The sequence below is a fragment of the Rhinopithecus roxellana genome, chromosome 19 (assembly GCF_007565055.1).
Source record: "Rhinopithecus roxellana isolate Shanxi Qingling chromosome 19, ASM756505v1, whole genome shotgun sequence".
Taxonomy (NCBI): domain Eukaryota; kingdom Metazoa; phylum Chordata; class Mammalia; order Primates; family Cercopithecidae; genus Rhinopithecus; species Rhinopithecus roxellana.
In genome coordinates this window covers 34,439,786-34,453,264 of record NC_044567.1, presented here as the reverse complement: position 1 = coordinate 34,453,264, position 13,479 = coordinate 34,439,786, and the positions used below count along the sequence as shown (strand labels likewise).

Here is a 13,479-nt window from a genome sequence, read left to right as displayed (position 1 = left end):
TGTCAGGAGCGAAATCATCGCTGGTTAATTGTTGATTGAGGAAAACAGCAGTTTTGATCTGCTGGGGACACACTTTATTTGCCTTGAGGTCCAGGATCCTTAATTATCTTGTCCCACTGTTCCATGGCTTGCCTCTCCAAAGTGCTAACTCTTGTCTTTAAGAAATACTGAAGTTGGCCAGGCGCAGTGGCTCATGCCTGTAATCCCAGCACTTTGGGAGGCCGAGGCGGGTGGACCACGAGGTCAGGAGATCGAGACCATCCTGGCCAACACGGTGAAACCTCGTCTCTACTAAAACTACAAAAATTAGCTGGGCATGGTGGCGGGCGCCTGTAGTACCAGCTATTCGAGAGGATGAGGCAGGAGAATGGCGTGAACCCGGGAGGTGGAGGTTGCAGTGAGCCGAGATCGTACCACTGCACTCCAGCCTGGGCGACAGAGCGAGACTCCGTCTCAAAAAAAAAAAGAAAGACATACTGAAGTTGTCTCTTGGGCTCTGTCTGATTTATCTAATGAGGGCAGGGCTATAAAAAAGGAAACGTGATCTTAGCAGAGAGCAAGGTGCTAACAGAGTGCTACTAGGGCAGGACAACACTTACTATCATGCAGGCAGGGCTCCTAAATGGGCTGTCTAACCAGATCTGGCATGAGAAATGCCTCGGGAGCTGAGTGGACCAACTACTCCCCGATTTCACTGGCTAAGAGGAAATATCAGATTCCATCCTTGAACAAGAGGGACAGAAAGAGGCAATATACAGAAGTGCAGTGGCTACACAGCTTAATGCGTATGACTCTCATCTTAGTAGAATCTTAGCCGTGAATGACTCTAAGCTGAACTGTGATAAGCGGTAGACTCAGATACCTACAAAGCCAAAGAGAGGATACACACTTTATATGATTGTTGTCAGGAGACTGATGTTTTTGGGAATATATTATTACGAGATTGTCTGCATGTAAAGCAATAGATGTACACTGAAACAGAGAGAAGAATGATTCTTCGGCTGGGTTCCTGCTGTCTGCAACCCAAGGCAGTTAATGTCATCCAGTAGTCATCCAAAAGCCAAATACTCCTCCTAATAAGTGGATTGTCACTCACTTTCTCAGCAACCAGTAGGTGGAGATGCATCACCAGGTCCCTGTGGCAAGGGTAAGTGAGACCCTGAGGCACAGGCAGATGTTCTGCTCTTTGGCAATGACCGGGACTCCCTGGGAGGGGCCTGAGTCTGGGAGCATAGGTCGGCTTTAAGCAGAAGGACACTGACCCTGTCCAGACAACACAAATGTATGCTGGGCATTCAACTTACAAGAGTTTCTCCCTGTCTCAGGATGGCTAGGTCTGCAACAACTTCCTGCAAGTTCTCCCTAAAGCCCTTTTGAAGAGAAAGTCTTAAGCTCCTTGAACAGTGACTGCAACTCCACGTGAGTGATTAGAGCCCAGAGCTTTTGGAAGGGAGCACCCAAGGGGCCAAGGTCAAAGGAAGCAGCTGAGGGAATTTCCAGTACATCCTTATCATTTCCACTCCCTTTGGTTCAGTGAACATTTAATGAGTGCCTACTGCATGCGGGCACTCTTCTAGCTGCTGTTCTAGATGCACCAAGGTAAGTGAGACACGGCTCCTACCTTAAGGACTGTGTGTCTAGAAGACAGACATTTGCATATAATTTCGAGATCGCCCGATGGAATTTCGAGAGAGGGAAGGAAATGCACCAGTTGCCCCAAGAGCATAGACGGGCACTGAATCCATACTGGGGAACTGGAGAAGCCACATGGACTCTCACATAATAGGCTGATAGCTCACTAAGGGTCAGGAAAGAGAGGACCTTACATGACATGTTAAGGAAGTTGTGATGAGAAGCCTCTGAGGAACCTTCAGCAGAGGAGAAACATGATCAGATGCATGTTTTAGAATGATCACTCTGGCCACAGTGCAGAAAATGGATTCGGGGGCAGGGACAAGGCAGGTAGCTGGAAGGTGCATGAGGAGGCCTTTGCATAGCTGCACTGGGGTTAGTGAGTCAAGACAAAAGAAATAGGTGTAATGCCTATGGAGGATGCTGACCAAACACAGGACTCAGTAGAAGGCTGGCTGTGGGGCAAGGGATAGAAGAGAGGCCAGCACGACCGCCTGGTGTGTTCACTCAGGCAAGTGGGAACACAGCGATGTCTCAGAAGCCAGAGGAATAAAGCTTCAAAGAGTGAGTAGCTAACTGTATTGAAAGGAGCAGAGTGATCCAACAAATTAAAGACTTCAAAGTGTACTTTGGTAACCTCAGCAAAAGCACTTTCATTTGAGAGCCTGGGGCAGAAGCCAGAGAGAAGTTGGTTGGAAAGGGATGTCAGTGAGACCACCGGGGTGGTCACTGGAAGGTGCAGCTATGATGTTGGGTTGATGAGTGGGTGCCTCTGTCTCCCTCCCCCTTCATCCTCAGGGTGATAAGCTAGGGCAGGAAGAGGCTGTGAGGCCTGTTCCTCTGAAAGTAAGAAGCTTCTCTGTGTTTCTGTGATTGAAGCCCACTTCTTTTTCATTTTCAGTATCAAGTGACCATTGCTGCCTAGAAAGCCACCCATAGCATTGACTCTGATCTGGGTATGGCCAATGAGACATCCATAATCATTTACCCCTAACAAAAATGTCTAAATGTGGTATTCTACATAAGCCATCTTTGAATCACTGTGAACAGGATGGCACTGAACTTTTATTAATTCCCCCCATCAAATTCTTTCTTTTTTTTCTTAGAGAGGCAGGGTCTCTCTGTCACCCAGGCTGTAGCAAGCACAGAGACCTGATCATAGTTTACTGTAGTCTTGACCTCCCAGATTCAAGCAATCCTCCTCCCTCAGCCTCCTGAATAGCTGGGACCACAGGCGTGCTCCAAGGCACCCGGCTAATTTTTAAATCATTTTTTGTAGAGATGGCATCTCGCTTTGCTGCCCAGGCTGGTCTCAAACTCCTGGCTTCATGCAATCCTCTTGCCTCAGTCTTCCACAGTGTTGGGATTACAGGCATTAGCCACCACATCTGGCCCAAATCCTTTTATTCTAAATGCTCTATGGCTATATTGATCTTTTATTAACAAAACAAATGAACAGCAATAACAAAAAGAGAAAGTGAAACTCACTCAGGAGCCCCCTCTACTCTTTCTGTTCTTAATCCCAGTAACTACACATTTGACTTGAGTTTGATTCTGCCAAGGGAACACAATTATCTAATCATCCAACCAATAGTTTTATTCAGGCTCCTCTATGTGCCCCACATGGAGCTTGATGCTGGGTATAAGCAGTGAAATAAATCAAAACGTGCAAATCTTTCTTTTAGGTCTGTTTCTAGGTTAATTTCTAGATGTTTTCCAGTCTAGTGTGACCCAACCCAACAGAGCTAAGGCACGGATAACTACTGTCTCAGAATAGATGGCTATAGGTTCTGAAAATAAGAATGACTCCAAAGTCCAGACACATGATCAGGATGTTCCTTCTCTAAGAAGTTGGTTTAGCTATTTCTGGGGAAATATCCTAGAAAATCTTACAGTGGGATTAGGGACAGTTTAATGGCTATGTCAGTGGTTCCCAACCCTAAATGCACATCAGAGTCACCTAGGCAGTGGATCCATCCCAGAACTATTAAATGAGTCTCCAGGGATAAGGCCTGAATACTGTCTTTTTTTTTTTTTTTTTTTTTTTTTTTTTTTTTTTTGAGACAGTCTCATTCTGTCACCCAGGCTGGAGTGCAGTGGCACAATCTTGGCTCACTGCAACCTCCACCTCCTGGGTTCAAGTGATTCTCCTCTGCCTCAGTTTCCCAAGTAGCTGGGAATACAGGTGCGCACCACTACACCTGGTTATTTTTTTATTTTTAGTAGAGACAGGGTTTCACCATGTTGGCCAGGCTGGTCTTGAATGCCTGACCTCAAGCGATCTGCCCACCTCAGCCTCCCAAAGTGCTGGGATTACAGGCACGAGCCACTGCGCCCAGCCCACTGTCACTTTTTTAATAAAAAAAGGACCTCAGGTGATTCTGATGCACTGCCCAGGTTGAAAGCATTGAACTAAAGGAAGGAGGCTTTTGATATGCATTTAAGAAGCAACCAACCTAATGCAATCAAGAAGAGATAGTTCCTAACTGTGAGCCTGGTGGCTAAGCAAGGAAGAGATGATTTGGCAAACCATGGAGACCCCACATGACACACAGAGCTGTAATCTAGAGCAAGGAGACAGAGACAACTCCCAAACCTATAGTCAGCTCCAAGAGCCCTAACGTCTTTCGTGTGCTTTTCCTGAAAGCTCATGTGTGCCATCCATAAAGACCACAGCTGGGTCCACCAAGAGGAAGCTGTGCAGAGATAATGCAGCCCATAACAGCCACTTCCGGAGACTACACAGAGATTCTAGTGGCTTCCACTTAAAATGCTCCAGTGCATTGGACAGGCATTTGCCAGGCATGCACGCGCGTAGATTTTACATCCCATGAGTGTGGAGCTACTTTCTTCTTCCTTCTGTCCTCCCTCTCTTCCTTTCTTTCCCTTCTTTCTTTTCTTTCCTTCTCTTTGTCAGTTTTAGCTTTTCTAACTACTTCTTTGATGTTAAGTTGTCACTTCCCAGGTTTTCTCAAAACCTGGGTTTCTCATCTCCAGCAACCCTACTCTAATTAGCTCTTTAATCACTTCTTACTAGTCTGTGAGTCGGAAAACCCTATGACAAAATTGACTTACAACTGTTACACGATAAGAGAACCAGGAAATCTCCAAGTAGAGTTCCTAACTCCTTCGGTTCTCAGCATTAGTGGAAAGACCCTGCAACCATTTCCAGTGCAACATCCTAGAGATCTGAGGTTCCCTGGAGACCAACTCTCAGATGACATTGACTGGGATTAACAATGGAGGACAGGACACTCTCCAGACTTACAAAATACAACCACTATTACAGCTCAGCATTTCAAATTCAAGATAACTTCGTATTCAAATGTGGACCAACAGATAACTGAAAATTCAGTCTCATGAGAGGTAAGCAGTTAAATTTAAAGGGGATAAAGAGGACAAAGTCATGTGCTTTTACATTAGGAATTCTGCACTTTCAGCACAGTTCTAAACATCTTGTATTGACTTGGGAGGAGAATGAAGATAGTGAAGCAAGAGTGGATTAGTAAATGTACTTAAATTGCAATACCTAGAAGAGTGTTTGGCTGAACTGAAATACTTTTAACACACAGTGCAGTTACACGAGTGACCTAAGTGTTCTTATCTCTGAACTTTGAGTTTTGGCCTAAAATGATGTAATGATGTTGCTAAAAAGACATTGCTAAAGGACTTAAAGCTGAAACAGCTCAGCAGGATGAATGAAGATGAAGGTACTAGCTAACCCAAGGAGCCCGTTCAACAGCAGCTTGCTTCTTCTTGGCTCCATATTTTCAGTGTGACTGGGTCTTATGCTACAGGCTTGTATTCATCACAGCTGTTTGGAACTTCAGAATAATACATGATGCAAATTTGCATTTACCTTCCACTGTAAATCAGTTCCAACAAAAGATAATATAAAAGCCAGAGCTTCTGCCTCGGATTTTGTGTTCTTTAAATTTTTTGGTGGATTCTGTCTTTAAAATATATGGAGAAGTACCTCACTATATTCGGCATAACACTCACTCATCCCTGTCATAAACTGGGTGACCTTGGGCATTCATTTACCCTCTGGTGGGCTCAAAGTATTCATCAGTAGAATAATGAGCCTGTACAAATAAAATGTAATTTTTTTCACATCAGATGGGTAATGTGCCAACATCATAACAAGGTTTGAGAGAGGCACATCTCACACATGAGCATGAAAACCCAATCATCGCTTATGAAACTAACATTTCAATATAAATACATTATGAAACTTCTGGTTCTAAATCCATATTATCTTGAGGGCATATCTACTGATGCAATGGATATGATCATTATTTGATTTGATATCAAACTAAAACAAGTAAGCAAAAAAAAAAAAAAAAGAAAAAGAAAAGAAAGAAACCCCAGAATATGTTACAGTTGTCTTTATTACAACTGAAAATTGGGTAAGGATAACTCTTCACTTTAACGTACCTAGAAATGATATCTCCTTGCATAATTAGTCATTTAACAGAGCCGGCAACCATCCAGGAGCTTGACTTGGTGTCATAAGACATGGGTAAGTAGCAAAACATTGTCTGGTTTTGAAATCTCAAAACCGTGAGTATTGAAATGTTGTATTTAAGTATTTAATGAGAAGTGGTTAATCATTTACTTCCTTTTTTCAGGAAAGGGGAACTCTCTGGCTTCTAGACAAGGTCACCAACTCTAACTTCCGGCTATGTCTTCCCATACAATCCTATTTAAGACATTATATCCATCAAAAACACATGGGCTGCTTTCAACCTTCCAATGACTGCTCCTGAGCACAGGGTGGTGAAATGGTACTACAGGCATTCTGACAACCAACTCAGAGAAGAGATGTTACATCCTTTGCCCTCTCAGAGGGTCAGAATTGAGAACATCTCACAGTACCTAGACATGCTCTGGTACATATGAAGTTTGTGATCTACGAATTTGGACCACGAAATCCACCACTACATCTGGCTTTTACTTCTGTCCAATGCCCTGCTGGCTCCGTCAACAGTAAGTCAACAGACAGACATATAAGAGCTAATGAAGCAAGATGCTAGGCAGAATCCAGAAAAATATTGGAAGATGTCACCCTGTGTAATAGAAGTTTCTAGGTCTCTGCACACTGTGCATATTTAAAATGTATTTAATGAGGGAACTTGAAGACAGTTTGGGGAGGAGATTAAGGAGACCTCTCATGTGTTTTCATGTGTTGTCATGGCCCCATGTTTGGAAATGACAATATGTGACACAGGAGCGACAAAATGAAGATATCAGAGGATGACCACAGTCAATCAAAGCCCAGTGGAATCTAGGAACTGGAAGCAAGGAAGGTGAAAATGTCAGTGTGACTTCATCACTACCTGCTGGTAGAAGACACATACCTGATAACAACTTTGCCAGTTCTTAGCACATCGGGGCCATTTTCTGGAGGCATAATGTAATCTACAGGAAACAGCTCTCAAGCCTGACCTTTGCACTATGGATAGCCTCAGTATTCACCTCTGATTATGTGTCCAGATTGCCGTTTCATTCTTGGTGATACGCCTGGCTTGGGTGAGGACCTTCCTTCCAGATTCTCTAAGTTCTCTTTCATAAGCATCTCATTCCAGGGAGAAGGAGAGAGTTCCAAGTCCCAAGTTCTAAGACACATATACGTACACACCCACACATACAAGCACCCACACTCACTTTATGGAAAGCATCCAATGGGGAGACTCATGAACATCAGCCATTCTGAGGCCACATCTTTCTACTAAACTAATCATTCCACAGACTTGGATAGGCCCCGCTTCCACACGGACTTTACCATCCACAACTTACCAGCAAGGATTTGGAAGATTCCAGTGATGTAAAACCTGCCCCCCTTGGTGAGGGTGAAGAGTTGGCAGAAGAACAGGAACAGAGACAGAACGCTGAAGATGATCGACAGGATCATCGTGGCCTGGACAGACTGCAGCCATTCTGGGGAAAAGAGACACTCGGTTAAGAGAGCTGGCCGTGGCTGGGGGAGGGCTCTGCCTTGAGGTGCAGGGCCTGAGGGGCCGTGACTGCTGACAGCACAGTCCTCACAGGCAGCAGAAGCAGAAGCCCTTTTTCCTTAGCAGAACTCAGACAATTTACTTTCGCAATCTAAAAAGTAATCCTTTATTTCAGTTTCTATTGGAGGAAAAATTATATAGATATACACATACATATATAGGTACCGATGTATACACATACACACACATATATGTACCGATATGTACACATTACATACTTATATACCTACATGTACAAATATGCATATATATGTATGTTTCTATATATAGATGTGTACATACACGTATACAAATACATGACACACACATATATATAAAACACATATGAACATTTAGGGAAGGGCTGTAAAAAAATGTCTATAGTTCCACCACTAGGAGTTAAAGTCATTTTAAAATATATTGAATTTCCTTCCAGTGTTGGTGCAAATGTGTTACTTGTGTATATGTGTCTGTGTTAAAGAGGGCCTGAGCCCTGCCTACTGCCTTCCCTCTTCTTGCCCTCAGGGGTCTTTGAAGAGCTTATCGGAACTTCTGCATTCCAAGAAAAATAGTTTAAAACCGCTGTTCAAATTATCTGCATTCTCCAAGGAGAGGTAAATATTATGGGAATGGCTGTTAGAGCCCAAACTAATTTTTTAGAAGAATGGAAGAAATACTGATGGAGAAAGGTATGCTCTCTATAGGTATGGAAATCCATTTGCCTGGGCAACCTGTATTTTTTTTTTTTTTTTGTAAACTCTGATCATGGCCATTAGCCTCAGCACAGAGCGGTGTGTGATCACAAACCACCAGACAGGATGAAGGCTTACACTTCCTTATCTCTGTTGAACCCCAAATCTCCAAGCTTCCAACTGAAATTCAGGCAAGAAGACAGTGTCTCCTATGATTTCTTCAGTTCACCATCCGCTGCAAATTCATGTCATTTCAGGGAGGAAAGAAGCAGCAACCTGATTTCCACACTGTAGAGGGAAGCCCAGGGTAAAAAGCTGCATTTGGCCTCTGTCTTGTCTTCCAAGTGCCACAGAATGCTGGGGGCAGGCACCACTCTCATGGAGGAAGAGCAACTGGGGAAGCTGCAGCTTTAATCCTTTCAGCTCAGTAACTGCCATATGTCATGTCTTCAAAAGCACACCTCAATGCTTTAACCAGTACTCACGGTTCTGAAATCTGGATGGTTTATAATTAAAAACTGAGTAAGATAAACTTGTTTTGAGTTGTAAGCAGCTCAAGGCAGAATTTTAAGGGTGCCAATTAGGTGAACCGTTACTAGAGTTTCACATAAGATGTTTCCAAGGCACAGACTGGAAATATTTTAGAGTTGGAAGAAACCTGAGAGATCAACTAGTCCAGCTCCTTTGCATTGAAAGAGAATTCCAGAGGTGTTTTCATGAGTCCAAATGACACAGCCAAATCTGAGAGGCCTTGGATTCTAGTCTAGTACTCTTCATATTCAAGCACAACATATGCTTCTTTTATTTTTTCAGTTTCTTTGTCAATTAAAGTAAGAAAATAATGGCTAATGGGGTTGTGAGCCATCCTGATGTCACTCTTACATAACCTTAATTAAATGTTTGTCTTTATCCAGCATAGCGGTTCTTCCGGAGGAGCACTTTGCAATAAAGATAATGTTCCCATAATATTATTTGCTTAAAATAAAAAAGTTATATAGCACTTTGGTAGATGCAGTTGGAATTACAAAGAAATCTGAGAATCAAATCTGAAACTAAAACAAATAAAGGGATTCACTTTGGCTGGGAAATGTCCTTCCATGCACATGCTCATGAGGAGTATGGCTGATGGAGACAATATCTTAGATTTCCTTCTCCAGTCCTGAGATACTGTCTTGACCCTTATCCCCGCGCCCCTGTCATTTTCAGCAGGAACTACTACGAGACCTCACATATACAGAAAACTTAAAATCTTTGTATGTTAAATCTATATAAACAGAAAGTGTCTAATATTTAATAATATAACCTAAATACTTCTTGAAATGTCTTTCAACAGTAACTTGAATTTTAGTCCCAACCCCATTACAACTGAGCTGTTTGCCATAAGTTGTTTCTCATATCAAATCAGAATTAGAGGATCAAGGACATTTTTATTCAATGAGCATTTGTCGAATACCTACTGCTTGGAGCCAAGCCCTCTGGTTGACTCTGATGATCCAGAGATGAAGAAGATGGTTTTCAACCATAAGCACAATAAATAAAACACATGCATTAAGATAGTAAGTATATCATCAACCACATTACATGTGAATGGGTTCAAGGCACTTATAAGACATGGAATTTTATCTTTAATTAAGACATTTTAGGAGGCTGAGGCAGGTGGAACACTTGAGGCCAGGAATTCAAGACCAGCCTGGCCAACATGCCAAAACCCCATCTCTACAAAAAATACAAAAAAACTGGCCAGGTGTGGTGGTGGGCACCTGAGGTCCCAGCTACTCGGGAGGCTGAGACAGGGAATCGCCTGAACTCAGGAGGTGGAGGTTGTAGTGAGCCAAGATCACACCACTGCACTCCAGCCTGGGCACAGAGAGAGACTCTGTCTAAAAAAGAAAAAAAGACCTTGTAGCTATATTCTAATATAATAGATACACCTAAAACAAGCAACGGTCAAAAACAAAAAAGATTTTGAAAAGAAGCTTCAGGCAAATATTAACAAAAAAGAAAGAAGATAAATTAATAATAAAAAATAGAATTTATGCTGAAAGGATGAAAGTGGCCAGAGAGTTGTTCGGTTGTTTCATAGAGGAAAGATTTGGTTTATTTGATATTTACTTCTGGTTTACATGATCTATGACTGAAGAAAATAAATGTTTATGCATATAATAACATGGCCTGGAAAAGTAAAAACCAAAAAATAATCAAAATATGAGAAGAAATTGTTAAAACCACAATGACAGTAGAAGACTTTAGCTTCCTTCCTCAAAATAGATGTCAGGTAGACCAAAAATAAGAAAGAATGTAGATTATATAAGAGGGTTAACAAATTTGGTCTAATAGATGTATAGAAAACTTGTGTCTATACAGCAAAAGACACAAATTTTCTACACAGCAAAACCATAAGTTATTTTCAAACACACATGGGACAGCTTTTCAAACTGATTTTAAGGCAACAAAGAATATTGCAATAAATACCAAAGCAGAAATGTTACAGGCTCAACACATAACTAAAGGCAAACCGAAATTAGACATTAAAAACAAACTAGGCAAAATAAATTTGGAAATTTAAAAACAGTGCTCCAGATAATTCCTCAGATTAAAAAAATCAAGATGAAAAGTAAAAATTTCTTCAGCAAAGAATTATATTGAGAGCCACATGGCACACCTGTGGGTTGTAGCCAAAGCAGTTCTCAGAGGACACTGTATACACTTCTAAGCATTTGCTAGAAAAATCCTTAAAAAGAGTGAACTAAACTTTCAACTCAAGAAGCTAGAAAAAAAAACAACGAAATAAGTCCAAAATTAATTGACTTAATATGGATAAAAGCACAGACTAATGAGACAGAAAAAAATATTAAAATACTTTTAATAAAAATGTCTGGTTCAATGAGCAATGACAGATAAGAAAAATTTTGAAGTAAACACAACAGCAACTAAAAACCAAAACGAACAAAAAGAAAGTCAGAAAAACAAATAAAACCAGTGAGTCAAGATATCACCTACCAGATTTAAAACATATATGTATATTTTGCTTATGATAGTATATGGTATAAATTAAATATACAATTAATAATTATACACCTTATAATATATAATTATAGAACATATCATAGAACTATGATCTATAATTATATAATATATAATTATAGAACATACCATAGAACTATGATCTATAATTATATAATATATAATTATAGAACATAGCATAGAACTATGATCTATAATTATATAATATATAATTATAGATCATATATGTTCAAGTGCTTATAATTATATAATACATAATTATAATTAATAAAATGTATTTTATTTATAGACACACATATGATGTTGTGTATTATATACTAAATTTACATGTATGCTTCCAAAGTCTTAATTCTGTCCCATTCTTTTATTTTTCTTTCATGATTAATACCATATTTTTGAATTGCTAAAACTTTATAATACAAATATAAGCTTCGTATGTCTAAAAATATATATAAATATCGTATAAAATATATAGTCTATAAATAAAATATATAATTATCTATCATAGTTCTATATGTTATAATTATATGTTATAAAGTATATAACTGTTAATTGTATATTTAATTAATTTATTAATTAATTTATTTTTATTTTTATTTATTTATTTTTTGAGACGTTGTCTCACTCTGTCTCCCAGGCTGGGGTGCAGTGGCGCTTTCTTGGCTCACTGCAGCCTCCACCCCCTGGATTCAAGCGATTCTCCTACCTCAGCCTCCAGAGTAGCGGGGCCTACAGGCACCCACCACCACTGTCCGGCTAATTTTTTTTTTTTTAATGGAATCTCAATTTTGTCACCCAGCCTGGAGTGCAATGGCACGATCTCAGCTTACTGCAACCTCCGCCTCCTGGGTTCAAGCGATTCTCCTACCTCAGCCTCCTGAGTAGCTAGGAGCACAGGCGTGCACCACCATGCCCGGCTAATTTTTATATCTTTAGTAGAGACGGGGTTTCACCATGTTGGCCAGGCTGGTGTCGAACTCCTGACCTCAGATGATCTGCCCACCTTGGCCTCCCAGAGTGCTGGGATTACAGGCGTGAGCCACTGCACCCAGCTTGTGTATTTAATTTATACCATATACTACAATAAGCAAAATACAACAGACAATACATAGTGTTGGCTATTCATTTGGTAAAACATAAAATTAAATCTCTAGTTCACATCATTAACAAAATTGAACTACAGAGAGAACAAAGAGAAAACAGCTAAGTATAAAATTTAAGAGCCGTATGATTAGCAAAGGAGAAATATGAACAACCAATAAACATTGTAAAAGGTGCTCAACCCCACTAGCAACCGGCGAAATGCAAGTGAAACCTATGAGGAGGGTAATACCAATTTTCATCCAGCAAATAGGCAAAATTCAAAATAAATGGATAATATCAGCAGAACAAATAAGTGATAGCTACCTGCATACACCATTCATAGGAATAACAATATTATTATTATTGTAATCCTTTTGTGATCAGCCATTTTGCGACAGAATATATTAGGTTGATAAAAAAGTAATTGTAGTTTTTGCCATTAAAAGTAATTGAAAAATTGTAACACCTCCAGCATAATGACACAATATATATATTCAAGTGCTTCTTTACTATATCCTGGAAAAACACTGAACATATATACTCAGAGAAAAATAAATAAGGGCATTCACTGTAGCATTTCTATGAGGGAAAATAAATTATGGTATATCCTTACAATGAAATATTTTGCAGTAGTTAAAAAAAATCATGAGTTAGAAAATGAAGAGTCTTTGAAAGATGTTCAAGACAATGAAAAGAGTAAGGTGCATACACAACATGTCATCGTTATGAAAACAAACACCAAAAAACTATATAATTGCATGTAGACATCCACAGGCATGCAAGTATCCGTAGAGAAAGAGCCAAAGTTATGTCAAATTGATGTCAGTGGGTTCCCCCAGGAACTACTGTTGCATGAAGAAGAGTTTAGTCAAGAAGGCCTTTCAGTTGAGAATATTTTCATGTATTATTATACTTGTACTACTTAAATAATGAAAACCAATTTAAAAGATTACATAGGTAAAAAAGATGCAGCAGTCTATTGACTTATTAAGAGTTAGAATTCCAAAACTCAAAGGGCTACTGGAATTCTGGGCAGCACTGGGCTTCCACAT

General features: G+C 40.2%; 1 protein-coding gene and 1 pseudogene across 2 annotated transcripts in view; both read right to left on the bottom strand.

Moving 5' to 3' along the window:
• The window catches only part of PMP22 (peripheral myelin protein 22), a 35,795-nt gene that overhangs the window by 2,623 nt on the left and 19,693 nt on the right, over positions 1–13,479 (bottom strand). For both annotated transcript variants that reach the window (XM_010370570.2, XM_010370569.2), the window contains exon 4: positions 7,432–7,572. In XM_010370570.2, coding sequence (XP_010368872.1) covers positions 7,432–7,572 — 141 coding nt within the window. The remainder of the gene's footprint in view (positions 1–7,431; positions 7,573–13,479) is intronic.
• On the bottom strand, positions 5,746–5,843 carry LOC115895061 (annotated as a pseudogene).